The sequence below is a fragment of the Calliopsis andreniformis genome, chromosome 10 (assembly GCF_051401765.1).
Source record: "Calliopsis andreniformis isolate RMS-2024a chromosome 10, iyCalAndr_principal, whole genome shotgun sequence".
NCBI classification, from domain to species: domain Eukaryota; kingdom Metazoa; phylum Arthropoda; class Insecta; order Hymenoptera; family Andrenidae; genus Calliopsis; species Calliopsis andreniformis.
Window position 1 is genome coordinate 10367347 of NC_135071.1, and position 13829 is coordinate 10381175.

The window sequence follows — 13829 nt, forward strand, 5'->3', positions numbered from 1 at the left end:
TTAACTATTTCAGTATACATACAGGGTGTATCAGAAAATGTTATGCCCGATAACGCCTACTTTTTTTAGTTATACGCTACTTTATGTTATGCGAAACGCTGGTCCAGAACTCGTAATAAACAAGAAAAAATGTAGGACAGTTTTAAAGGATAAATTTTAGAGACAAAGACGATGAAAAAAGTTCAAATTCAGTCTTGCCTGAAAACGCGTAGTCTTTTGGTTACAAGTTACACACTATTTAGTTTACTTTAAAGTCTCACTAAGTACATAGATATTCGGATCCTTTAAACGAGTGGCGCATCATCATGGATCTTGAAGAAAGTATCACAGTGTACGCAATATAAAATAATGTATAACTAAAAAATTAAGCGTTTTCGAACAATTGTGCACATGAACATTTTTTTATTGTTTTCGTATCTAAACTTGTTTTCGTATAAAACTCTACTGTATACGCAAAAATGGATTCCTGGGTCTAATCCGAAGCGAAGAAACTGATGAAACAGGAGAAACGGAAATGTCAGCGTGTGAGGAAGAGGCATAGCGGCATAGATTCCGCTGGGTCCTGGGGTTGGTCCCTGAACTGCACTTTATGACCTCGATTTAATGAGCTACATTCCTACAAACGTATCACCAATTTCACCAACTGCATATTGGAAAGTCTTATAAAACTAATTCCGTGTACCCAAAACCAAATGAATTAACTGAACAATATTAATTGTGACTTTTTTATGAATTCTTGTATCGACGCTAATGCATTGTGTGCAGATACTTGTTTGATAGGTTGCTAGCTTTTAGGCGCTTTTTATCTAAATCTAAATTCTAAATTATTACACATGACGATCTCTTCAAATGATTCTATTTATTTTAATAATACTACATATTACAATATAAACAATTAAGCATCACAATGATATGTAATTTAAGAGCATATATTAAAAGTAAAATGTATGTAGCTCTTATTAATACATTTTATGTCATTACGGTACATATAGTATAATAAATTGTTTGTAATTTTTATTTCAAAACTCAGGCTATATTAAACATATTTAATATGTTACGTTTATGCAAGAGACAGAATTAGAAATAAATACGTTTGAAAATGTTATCACGTAATATGCAAACAATATTAATATACTTACTTCTGCAAAGGTTGAACACATTTTAAAATGATTAAAGAAATAGTGTTTCTCTTCAAATAACTTTGAGAATAGAAATGCAATCCGAGATTTGGAACGATCCTTACGATTGAAAAGTTCTCTAATAATGATTACGACGTTGCTGTGTCTCTTCGCCCACTGAATGATACAATAGAACGAATACCTTTTACTGAAGTCTGAAATAATTGAACAAAATAACTAATTTAATCAGTAAAAAAATTGGGAAATTTCCTAACTACTTTCGACGAAAGAGTAACATTTTTAAATATAAAATGGTATTGTTTCTTTTCTAAATATCAGATGCAAACGTGTACTTTCAAAAATGGATTTAAAAGTTCATTATGGATGATAGAATGTCAATTTAAAATTAAAGTTAGGTTCTAGTAGAGTCAATAATATTCACGCATTAATTGTTTTCTTTATCAATAGGCATCAAATTGCAAATAAATCCATTTTTGAATATATTTCAATAATTTAAAAGAACTTAAAAAATACACTTTAAAAATGACTATAAACATAGTTGTGATTAATTAAAATAATGCATAAAATATAATGATGTTAACATCGCTGATGATGATGATGATGGTGATGATGGTGATGATGATGATGATGACAGTGTTGATGACGATGATGTTGGTGACTAAAATATTAAACTTTTATAATACTTTTCTTTGAATACCTTATTATTTTGCTTGAAATAAGACTTAAGATTTTAATAAAACTAATTATTATTTTTGAAGATATGTCTAAAGATAAAATATAGAATTCAAATAATAATACACTGAAATTGGTTTGCAAATAATACGTAGTACATGTTTAATGTTATTCTGAGGTAAAAATCCAAAATGTAACTTCCAAATGCCAATTCATTTTTTTTATATTAAATAAATAACAGTTACTGAATATTAAACTTTTCATATTTATTAATATATTAATACAATTTCGATAGTATATTATCCCACCACGAAGTGTGGCTTTGGGAAGTTTACTTTCCGGCTTTGGATAGCCAAAGCTAAACATATAATAACACTGACAATATAAGAAAGAGAACGTGATGATATAATATAGAAATAAATACGACAATGAAGGCAATGACGATAGTGATGACAACGACACCGATAAATGATAAATTATCACTGATATTGACAATTATGTATCTATGATGTCTGGAGGAAATCCCCTTCATCCACACTTTCGATAAGTGTCAAGTTCTCTACAGACTCATAGACATTTTTTGCCTACTTTTCTTTAATTCTTCCAGGCATCATGCACGTGTCAATGTGTAAATAAAAAATACATATTAACTTTCATAAATAAGAATGTCAAAATAAATGAATGATTGCTACGTTTCTAATTGTACTCTTAAGTTATATCAATGGAATACTTATTATTGTATTAACTTGATATGTTTCTCAGTATATTAAAAAATAATTTATCAATGTTATATTGACCTTCTTTTTCGAGCCATTGAGAAAATCCTTATACATTTCCGAACGCAGATACCTTGAATAACTATCACTTTTCATCAGATGATAAACGTGTGCCTAAAATTTAACAATAGCACGGAACATTTTTTTATTATTTCCTTATTATTACTATTATATCTAAGTCCTTACTACATAAAATACATTTAGTCTAAGCAACGGAATATTTTTTTTCAACTTAAATATCTCTATAATAAATTTCTTAAAACTTAACAAAAAGTTGTTGTTTGGAACTTATACCGCTGCTACGTCGAAACTCCATCGATCAGGTTTCTGTAAATTCTTTTTCGTTATTTCGAAAGATTGAGAATCGACATTAATTGGACAACTAGCATCTTGACCCAAATACTCATTCCAAATTTCATTTACTTTAGGTGGGATTTCTTTCTGTGGTAACGTTTTCAATTCCTGAACAGCTTCCCAAAATCTACACATGTCAAGGAAGATTTTACATTTTTAAGTTACACTTATATTATCAGTAGAATAAAAGTGTTACTGCTTACTTACTTCAGATTTTCACCGCTGAACTCTTTATCTAGGAAACGTATAAATTGTTCTCTTCCAATAGAGTCCTGTAACAATTCTTGTAGGCTAAAAGCCCACCTTTTCACTCTTCTTGTTGATATCTCTTTTCTATTTGAAGAAAAAAACTTATTACAATACTGACATCATAAAATACTGTAAAATCAAGAATTATACATACGCTAATTTTTCTTGTTCCCACATATCAGAATTATCTGATATCCATGGATTCGTAAATTCAGGTGGTATAAAAAATGGGTCATATTCTACATATTGTTCAAAATATCCGATCAGACTAAAATAATTGAAATTTACTTAATAGTAAATTATACAACATGAAGAGTTCATTGCTATTATTATGTTAGTTATAATGTACATGAACATAGTGCTTACTTACGCCTCTGAAACTTTTGACACTTTTGTATTTGATCTATCTAATCTAGTTTTCAGCAATTCGATCTCTTTAGATAATATTTCTATTGAAGGTACCGTATGTGTTTCTGCATTTGGAAGAGTATGACTGCTAGGTATTCCTAAGTATAGATTCTTATGTGACTCTGAAATTGGCCTGTTACTACGACATGCTTTTTTAATATCCAATTCTGTAGTATTAACACATCCGGGCTAAAACATATGCAATAATTTTAACAAAAATAGTATATGTATATTTTTTGTTGTAGAAAACATAACAATTACTGTTGAAAAGAAAGATTTTGTTTGCGACAAAACTTAATAATTACTTATTAAATTATCTCGTCTTAAATAATGTTTGAGTCTGTTTAGACAAATTTAGAAGGATAACACTTGATACTTGATATTTAATGAGATTAGATTTTTGTTTATGTTAAAACAATAAGAAGAAAAAGATTATTTCAATTTACTTGTGTTCCTTAACATATCTTGAAATATAAAATAATCTAAATTATTACCATTGGTCTATAAACATCCCAGAATGCTCTTTCTTGACTATCCAGTACTTTTCTTTCTAATTTGTCTCTTTTTTTATCGACTTTACTTTGTGCTTCGGCTTGCATAAAAATGAATTCCCATTTTCGTGAGAACATCTTTTGCAATTTGGCTAAATTCTCAGCCTCATAATCTGCTAATTCTAAACGAGTTTTGTTCTGCATTGTTCGCTTACATAAATAAACAGCTGTAATATTTATATTTTCTATTTAGTTTAAAAAATTTAACTAATATATAAAAACTTGTAAATTAGAGTATTTAGAATAATTTTTTTTGAATTAGTGGACATAGTTTTTATACCATAATCAGTGTTCTCTGGTTCCCAACAATGAGACGGCCAAAAATATGGTGTTTGAAATCTATAGAAAGTGTTATCATTTTTTACAGTAAGGCAGTGGTCGTCAATTGGAAAGAAATATCCATGAGATGCCATAAGGTGTGCCACATGAAGAGCCTCTATAATATTATTAACAGAATATTATTTAACTTGTTTGATTTTAATGTTATAATTGATTTTAATGATTTGTATAATTTCAAGTATACCTTGATCATCTATAGCCATAGTTTTCACCATCCATGATATTAAGTCTGTCCCTAAAACAATAGAATTTTTACCTATTGATAATTGTCATAAAAAATTTAAAATACAGTTTAGAGACTTTTGTACATCTTTACCTGTAAAGACTGAAGGTATTTTTGTCATAAAACTTTTCACTGTTTTTACAGGGACACCTGTATCTTCGTCTGACATTTTTTCTATAATAGCTTCCATCTATAAAATACACAAATATTTATAAAAATAATGAATAGAAACACTTAGAGAATTACTAGAAAGGGTGGATAGAGTATTCTAATTTATATAATTACTTTTTGGAATACAAGATAATTAGGCATGTCTTCGGCACAAGAGGCAGTGATATGATATATGGGACTATTTGGATATTTCTCGACCGTTTCTCCATTCTGGTTATTAGACTGATTTATTTGATTATCTCTACTTGTACGTTGACCAGTTATATCTCCAATATCATTATTTTCATCTGGTTTTCGGCGGTATGCCGATTTTTCAGAATTCATAGTTACCATATCCACTCTAGGGGAATATTTGAAAATTTTAATATTTAAGCTGCCTTGCTCAAACAGTCAATATACATATATTTAAGTAATATTAAATAAAATTTATTTGTTCTATTCATTATAGTGCAAGCAAAAGTATAAAAAAGTATTTATTACTAACATGTTCTATGTCAGAGCAAAATCTCAGGTTCTTGACAGAATTTTATAAAGAATGTTTAGAAAGTAAAAGTATAATAATCACTAATAGAATAATAAATGCAGTTGAATAATAGTTCTGTTAGAATCTTCATAATTTCAACTTCGTTTACTTCCACTTTCATTTAATAAGAGTTTTTGTTCTAAAACCTCAGAGCTGCATATTTTGAGACTTTCACTGCTTTTATGATTTTGCTGTATCTCCTTAGACAACAGTAATTATGTAGCTTTGATCCTCCCGATTATTCCTTAGAATGTCTGTGTATTATTTTTTCATAATCTATTTATTTTTAAATATTAAAGTATATAATTCAAATGAATAATAAAAACTATATACTTACTTCAAAAAGATTTCATTTTTCACAATGTAAAGAAATGAAAAGCACCTTGCTTCTAATATATTTATCAGGAGCTAAACCAATACTTGATAACATTGTCATTTTTTGCTTCAGAATTACTCCAGTTGTTCACTTTCATAAAATTATACAATAATGGGAAACTACTAAAACATATATACATATATATCATTAATTATGTTATTGAGATGGAAATCTAAATCACAGAGCAGAATAAAACATGTAATTCATCTTTCTTAGTAGATTCATAGATCCTAAATTTAACAAGCACAGCAATAATAGTTACTTGCTTTTATATGATATAATATTCACTGACAATTATATTTCACTTAAATAACTCACTGTCACATTTGTCCAGACTATGTATTTTAATAACAAGTTAACATTAAGGTATAAATTTTTACTTCTCATTAAATGATCAATATCCCAAAACTGCAAAAAGTAAATATCTGATATTTTCACAAATCACAACGAGAAGAATTTACATGTATTTTAAATATTTTCTTTAAATTATTTAATAATGAAGAAGAGATATATAAATTTCAGTTATAAATAAAATAATGGTTAAACCTTTTCTAATAGACGACATAAAATACATTCACCAACAGCTGCACTTTCGCGTATACGAAATACGACTGCGCGTACAATCCTACGATATTAGGATAGAGAAAGAGCAAGTGTATAGAAAACAATGTATATGCAGAGAAAGATGGCGCATTGCATGTTTATACAATAGTGATCCAATGTTTATGTATGTGCTGTGCACATATATGAATACAGGATGTTTGGTTACATTGTTACACATGGAAAATCTTTGGAAACAATTGCAATATTGCGCTTAAAGCTGGATTTAATAAATATCCGACTATGCATACTTAGTGTTACTGAAAGAATATTTAAGAATTGCTACGTTGTTACTGTTGATTTTTATAATTTTTTGCAATAATGAACGTATGTTTTAAAAACACTTCATTTGCTCTCTCGTCTTTATACAGTATGTTCGACTACAAGTGTCAGAAATTTTAAGGGGTGATCCTGATGCTAAGATAAAACGAAAATGAAGATAGACGAAATTACTTTTCAAGCTTTGTTTTGGAGTTATTCATTGTTATAAAAATGTCTAAAGTCTACAATTTGCGAGAAATGTGTCTGACTTAGGATTTATTCTACTGCCAGTGCGCAATAGTTTATGTCAGGGCCGAAGATAGAGAAATCAGTAGAATACATATGTGTCAGGTCAGACATATTTCACGCGTATTTTAAGCGATTCTTCGCCGATTAATAACTCTGAAACGAGCCCCCAAAACGTATTTTTATAATTTCTAATTTTCGTCTTATTTTAGTGTGTAGAAATGTTGACTGATCCATTAAAATTTCTGACACTTGTATTATTAAAAATTTTGGTGCTGAAACCATTTACAGTGAAGTTGGTCATAATCGAAATTTGTCAAAAGGTCATCTTATCAAAATACTGTACTACATAATTGACAAACTTATTCAACAGCTGAAATTAACACTATACTCGTCTGTAGTGTGGTAGTAGTAAGAACTTACATGACTTGGCTGAGCTTGGCTGACCCAACTCTCAACTTTTGTCAGTAACGTTGGGCAAATCGCGGTTAAAATTAGTGTAGTAAGAAATTAACATTTCTATCTGGTAAAATTGATGTATATAGATCTACGTTAAGTATAAATAAGACATTTTATTTTATTTTATTCATTTTACAAAATTATTACAACTCTCCTTTGACCTCCTCAATCCGTGTTCTCTCCCAATTTGGCGTAGTCACATTTGGATCCATTCCGCTCTCCGAAAGTAATTTACGGTCACTATTACTACTGCTTTTGCGTTGTTTTCTGTTCTTTGTGTCGGCATCTTTTTTGTTCGTTGACATCAAGTCACACGCTTTGCCGAGAATTACTATGCTGTTCAGTATTCTTAGTGCAACCAGGATCGAGTAAGCTAAAATCATTAGAATTGCATTCGCTGGTTTTAGGGGTGGTGCAATGGTCGCACACAATACTCTTCCTATCGCGACGCCCAACGGAAGAGGAATGAAGCCCATTCTACGGGCTACTAAGTCCGAAGGATCGGAGAACGCAGTCTCTTTACGAGTTTGGGCCATGTCATAAGCCAAACTGACAGTGTATTCTCTATAAACTGTTGACCGAAGCTCATTGAAACGTGTTATGAAGGCGTGTTTCACCTGTAAGCAAAATGAGAAACAAAATGAACCTGTATTCGATCGGTAAAAATGATGTCAAATATGATATAATTTGGATCAATCAAGTGAACTTCGTTAACAATAGTTTACATACTATTGGTTATCACTTAATATAAGAGATTTCAGAAAAGAATCATTTTATGGTACTGAAAAAAATTGAATATATTTAGTGTAAGGAACCGAATCAGTCTTTATCCTTAAAATGAACTAGTTTTTATCCTTAATCTCGCACGTAATTATTTTCGTAAAGAGTTAAAGGAATCATCGAAATGGGCCCACAGAACTTCACTTGAGTTCCTGGCTACAAGGAGTTTTTATTTTGAGTTAGTTTTGAAAGGATTTGATCATGTACAATCTATTCTTTGGGATCCAACCCTAATCGCAACATGATGAGCTTTCCATGTGAAAAGAATACCAACACAAGATAGCCTTTCTACGTACCCAATCCACTAGCACCTCCGCTAATAACAATACTATGCAGTCTGGTAAAAGTACGGCCAGTCGTTCTGCTTTCCATGCGTATTCTTTCATAGTTTGCAGACTTACAGCAAGAAGGAGCATCATTAAATGAAAGCGTTCTCTCACGTCTGCGCAAGACAGTTGGAACAGATTATTTCTGTCGAACTTCTTAAAAACGGAGCCTTTCAATTCTACGAACTGAAACAAGTTCATTTCATGGGTTATACGACCTTGATATTATTTAAATAATTTGCTTTTTTATGCTTTACTTTGCAACGATGATGTACGAAGACAGTCTTGTAAACTATTTACCGTTGGGAGCGGACAAATAAATTTAGTCTGCATAGAACTCGGAGTCACATTGGTATCGAAAGTTAACCCTTTCGCTACTACAGACACAGACTAAAACTTGTTCACTATTCGTTCGACGTAAAACAACCATCATATGTGTCTGGAATCATTTTATATGAACTGAAAATTAAACAAAAATATACTCTACACCGTAGCGAAAGGATTAAACATATTTTATCTATAGGTACTGTCCTACTGCGGTGAAACTGCGCGACCTGAACAAGCTCTTCTATCATTTTGAAGGATCGATCAACCGCGAGAAAATAATCACCCGATAATGAAGAGCGTGCAGAGATATGTGCACACGGAAGTTTAATTACAAACGATGTATGTATATGATCCTAGATGTCCCTGTCCTTTGAGTTTTGCTTTTTTATTCCAATAGTTGACATGAAACTGCTACGAAAAGGTACACAGCGATGAGATTCCATTTAAAACACGCCGCAACGATAGAGTTAATCGCTGAAATGCAGCGTATGTGTACATTATGGTGCAAAATGCATTTTACAATGACAATTTAATGAATCCAACACTTACGTTGTTTGACATCATTATGGTCAGTAGAGCTTTGTTGCTGCTATTTATTGCTACGTTCAAAGTCGTTGCTTGTAACAATACCAGTACACTGTGACATACTTTGAGGATAAATTATGTGGAGGAAAATACATCGTGTATATCTTGGTAAACTAGTGAGTATAAGAATTCGAGAATACTTGGTCGAATTTTTCCGTAATTCGATTTGTATTGGTAAATTCAACGTCACCGTCTATGGTGAATGAATGGATATCTCTGACTAAGAAAAGGATACGAACATACATAAAGGCGAATAGCAAATGCGGCAGAGTACCATGCTGAGATCCCGGTTGCGTTTTGGATCTCGGTTCCGTAGCAGTCCATAAAAGGGCATCTATAGTGTCCTGTCCAAACGCGCTGAACAATCTGTCACCGACTTCCAACATGTTGTAAAATATATACAGTTTTATGACCGACTGACTTTTTACCACATGATACATCATAGAAGTGTCAACTTTCCAAGTCGCTGCTAAACAGCCGATCACAACGATTCCTTTTAAAAGATCACAGATCTCTGCAGACCTCAGATGTCTCTCTTTGATTTTTGGATCGCACTTCCTCTTTCTGAATCAAAAATTAATTTCATGAAATAAAAAATATTTTATGTGATAACATGACAAGAATTTTTGTAAGTAAACGGTTTTCGCGTCTTGTACTCACCCAAAACAACGTTGAAAGGGTTTTGTGATTACTGTCCATAGTGCCATTACAAATCTTAGTGGTAGAAATGTGTAAACGAATAAAAATGAGTCTGCACACTGAAACAGAAAATTATCGCTTTTATTGTTTGTTTTGTTGTAATTTTTGTTGATACAATTCTATACAAGATATTTTTTTCTAATTCTAAGTGAACCAATTCATTGACTTCTTGTACACAAATCGTGAAAAATTTGTCGTTTAAAGAATGGAGTACTGAGAAATTAGACTGTGATGCCTTGATTTTACACTAATTGTGATAGCTCAGTGATGCCAGATAGAAATACAAATTAAGCCTTTATCACTATAAGCTTACCAACAGATCCAAATTACAAATTTATATAAGGAGTATAATATACTCATATTTTTATTAAATAAAACGTTTGATCAAAAAATTCGTACTTGTAAAAATCCATATGCCATAAATTTTTCAACTTCACTAGGAATTTTCATGAAGGAATATAATTTTTCTCGTCTAGCAGAAAATGTCTCCTCATCATGTTCCAACTGATATTCCCTTGTTAACTCTGTTCGTAAAAATTGTAAGAGGGATACACCTGCAATTGTAATAGAAATTTCCTTTTTATTACTTGCATGCTATGGTGCTAGCACGGTTATGAAAAATAACTCTAATTGATAAAAATGAAAAAACTGGTTACAAAGTAGCAATGCAATTTTAGAGAAAAAAGTAATAATCAATCTGATAACTAAGTTAACAGTTTACATTCTTTGTAAAATGAATTCAACTAAATTTTTAAAATTTGGAATCACAGAAAATATTAATCTAATGACTATGTATGATTATGAGTTATTATTTAACAAATTTTTTTTACTAACTTTTGCTTCTAAGTACAAGATGCAGAAAAATTAAATACACGAGCCTTAAAAAATGAAAAGTCATGCAAAAGAGGTCTGTTCGTATTATCAAGAAAAGCTCAAATCAATTCTATTATAGGACAACACCAAACTAAACATATTTATTTTATCTTCTTCTGCAACGCCTTGAAATTTCTGTAAATTGTTTTGCAGCATTCTAAATTTGTTATTTACAAATATGTTTGTATGATACATGACTGTCAATATGCATAATTAAGTATAATTATTCACGATAAAGAAAATATAACTCTTTTACTTCTCGATTAAATATAAATTATCACCTTGCCTCTGTCGTTGACATTCCCCTGCAGTTTTCAGGATATTGTCGTCGATTTTCTCCTGCAAGTGTCCTTTTACATCTTCAACTGTGTGTTTATGGACATTAGACTCCTTCGATGACAAGCCTTTTGTTTCGCCAATATTTAGTAAATTTTCGTCGTCACTCATTCTCGTTGCTTCTCCGTGCTTTATATAACTTCAAAGTTATTGCTTGGATTATGAGTTCAATTCTGTCTTGCCTTTTTAAAATAGTTTTTATTACTTAAAATATTCACTTTAAAAGTTATGTTTACATGCATAATTATAAGTATGTATTTTAAATACGACTATTAACTCAGTCTAACTGATTTAAGATGTTTTTAGTGACATTAATAGTTTGATTATAAATACATATTAATGAGTATGCACATATGACATAAGTAATTGCGAAAAGGTGAAATGACAGGTTATCAATTCTAACCAATTCTAATCAAGGAGTACGTAGATTGTATAACTCGAAGGATCTGACACTTCGAGCCATAGATAATAACACCCTCAATTTCAATAGCGCATTTTACAGCACCACTAGTGATGTTTGTTGGAAGTAAAATGTTAGCGGGAAATTTCTGCTCCATTTGAATTTATGATTAGTTTAGACTGGACACAATTAGTGGCTGACCAGTAATGATTGATAGTAATCGGGAAACGATCTTTTATTTTTAGTAAGATAAATAGACCTAAGCGTATACAATTTTGCTTTCACACAATTCATTGAATTGAATTCATTTCAATTCATTCAATTAAAGTAATTTCTTATACATATCCTTAAACACTTGCGTACCATATCCATGTTTTAAATGCATGTAAATGTCCTCCGATTTCATTCAGTTTTACTTATTCTGTATTCATACATATAAGAAGTTTATGTTACATACAAACATTAGTTATGATAAATATGAATTAATAATTATTTCAACAACAACAATAAATATATAAAATTTGAATAAACACTAAAAATAGAAAAAAATAAATATTTGAATTATAGACAATTAAAGCACAGCACTGTTTTAAGAGCAGTATGAAATTTTCTTATATCATTTTCTCATTAAATCAGTAGTTTGCTATTTAACAATCCTAATTGATATTTACATATTCTTTAGCTCCTCTTCATAATTTACAATAATTATTAGTTTGTATTTGTAATAATATTTATATAGGAACGCAAAGGAGTTATGTTATATATGTACATATATGTAAGTGAAAGATGAGTGAAAATAAGTAAAGTAGGAGCACATTTCATTCATTTGAAACTTAAACAGGGTATGTAAATGGCAGAGTGAAAAGGATAGTATACCTACTTAATTCTATCATATTTGGAAACTGATATTGTATAAGTGAAATATGCAAATGTCTTCAAGTAGCAAAGATTTAGATTTCAATATTAGCTTGTAATTAAGTAAAACGCTACTTAATATATTCTATGTAATAAAAATACATATATTATGTCCATGTTAAAAATGTATACAGTTATTTAGTAAAAATTTAATGTAGAATACAACAGTTTTTATAATATCTTTATATTTATTGATAAATAGACTCAAATCTTCTTCAAAATTAATATTTATATATATGTATATACATATACATTAATTTACATGTTTATTCTACATGTGCATACATATGTATACAAATGATGTTATTACATGCATTTCTAAATTATGCACAAATGGTTGTGAAAGATAAATTTAACAAGTTTTAAACATGATCTTTTACTATATTTTCAAATATAAAATATTCATCATTAAACCTTAAAGCAGTGTTATCCATTCTATTCTTTTATTATACATAAATACAAGATAATGATGTTAAATATGTACACCTTATACCAATGTCAGGAGCTTTACCTATGGATAACACTGTTTTAAGTCAATCATTTCTTACAATCATTATTATAATATACAACATCATACAGAGAAAGTTGGTGCAACTAGAGGAGAGATGATTCCTTGCTTAAAAGAAAATTCTACAATAAAATAATATTTTCTCGCAACAAATATCATTTTCAGGAAAATTAATTAATAGTTAGCGATAAGAACACGTGAACCACTTGAATATTGATATTGTATTTTCTTAAAATTAGTCAACTTTAAAATCTGTGCAAACTGTGTGTACAATTAGAATAATCGTTAAACAATATTTTACAAACTTTAATTTATACAAATACATATTACACAAACATTTTTTTAATTATATGAAAGCTTTACATGAAATAATTTCATTTTATATTACTACATTTGTTTTTGCAATGAATCACTTCTACTTGGTTATACCACGAATTTGATCATATTTTTTTACATCATAGCATAGATTAAGATAGATTAATTGCTTTTTAGACTAGAATTAATTATCTACTATAGTTTTTGTACATACAAGATTACATACTGAACCTTTTGTAATTTTTATTGGTCAACTTAAATCTTCATATTTTTTGACTTCTTCATTTTTCGATTAAAAAATTGCACAGTATATAATAAATTCCAATGTATTATTTCTCACACTTTTAAAAGATTATATCATAAAACTTTATGTAAAATCGTGGCATTAAAAACAAAGCTTCGTTTCATTTACGAAAAA

General features: G+C 29.8%; 2 protein-coding genes across 10 annotated transcripts; both read right to left on the minus strand.

The window, feature by feature from the left end:
- Window positions 1-309: 309 nt before the first annotated feature.
- Rsg7 (regulator of G-protein signaling 7) lies at window positions 310-6838 on the minus strand. 6 transcript variants are annotated; one of them, XR_013002845.1, is made up of 14 exons: window positions 5743-5981; window positions 5367-5659; window positions 4997-5222; window positions 4805-4901; window positions 4673-4723; window positions 4430-4585; window positions 4093-4316; window positions 3561-3787; window positions 3345-3458; window positions 3149-3274; window positions 2882-3068; window positions 2609-2701; window positions 1140-1333; window positions 310-616 (listed from the first exon to the last, which is right to left on the minus strand). XR_013002845.1 is itself a non-coding variant. In XM_076387587.1 (14 exons), the coding sequence occupies exons 4-14, from the start codon at window positions 5213-5215 to the stop codon at window positions 1268-1270; spliced, it is 1560 nt and encodes a 519-aa protein (XP_076243702.1). In that variant the 5' UTR covers window positions 5216-5222; window positions 5367-5659; window positions 5743-5903; window positions 6328-6838; the 3' UTR covers window positions 885-1267. The 6 variants fall into 6 exon arrangements, 5 of the variants coding, with proteins under 5 accessions (XP_076243702.1, XP_076243703.1, XP_076243701.1 ...); XM_076387587.1 differs by lacking the exon at window positions 310-616 and adding an exon at window positions 6328-6838 and having other exon boundaries at window positions 885-1333; window positions 5743-5903; XM_076387588.1 differs by lacking the exon at window positions 310-616 and having other exon boundaries at window positions 885-1333; window positions 5367-5649.
- Window positions 6839-7440: 602 nt separating this feature from the next.
- On the minus strand, window positions 7441-11730 carry LOC143184959 (protein TAPT1 homolog). 4 transcript variants are annotated; one of them, XM_076387593.1, is made up of 8 exons: window positions 11677-11730; window positions 11219-11455; window positions 10464-10618; window positions 10026-10123; window positions 9601-9929; window positions 9330-9427; window positions 8424-8639; window positions 7441-7964 (listed from the first exon to the last, which is right to left on the minus strand). In XM_076387593.1, exons 2-8 carry the CDS (start codon window positions 11382-11384, stop codon window positions 7491-7493), a joined length of 1536 nt encoding a protein of 511 aa, XP_076243708.1. In that variant the 5' UTR covers window positions 11385-11455; window positions 11677-11730; the 3' UTR covers window positions 7441-7490. The 4 variants fall into 4 exon arrangements, with proteins under 4 accessions (XP_076243708.1, XP_076243709.1, XP_076243707.1 ...); XM_076387594.1 differs by lacking the exon at window positions 11677-11730 and adding an exon at window positions 11551-11567; XM_076387592.1 differs by lacking the exon at window positions 11677-11730 and having other exon boundaries at window positions 11219-11657.
- Between the last annotated feature and the right edge of the window lie 2099 nt (window positions 11731-13829).

Excerpts from the sequence above, each read along its gene's own strand:
- LOC143184959 (XM_076387593.1), bottom strand. The coding sequence starts at position 11,384 with ATGAGTGACGACGAAAATTTACTAAATATTGGCGAAACAAAAGGCTTG. Across the intron at positions 10,619-11,218 it reads ATGTCAACGACAGAGGCAAG|GTGTATCCCTCTTACAATTT; the intron begins GTGATAATTTAT and ends TTACAATTGCAG. Across the intron at positions 10,124-10,463 it reads TGGCATATGGATTTTTACAA|TGTGCAGACTCATTTTTATT; the intron begins GTACGAATTTTT and ends TTTCTGTTTCAG.
- Rsg7 (XM_076387587.1), bottom strand. The coding sequence starts at position 5,215 with ATGGTAACTATGAATTCTGAAAAATCGGCATACCGCCGAAAACCAGAT. Across the intron at positions 3,788-4,092 it reads GGGATGTTTATAGACCAATG|CCCGGATGTGTTAATACTAC; the intron begins GTAATAATTTAG and ends CATATGTTTTAG. Across the intron at positions 3,275-3,344 it reads TGGGAACAAGAAAAATTAGC|AAAAGAGATATCAACAAGAA; the intron begins GTATGTATAATT and ends TTCTTCAAATAG.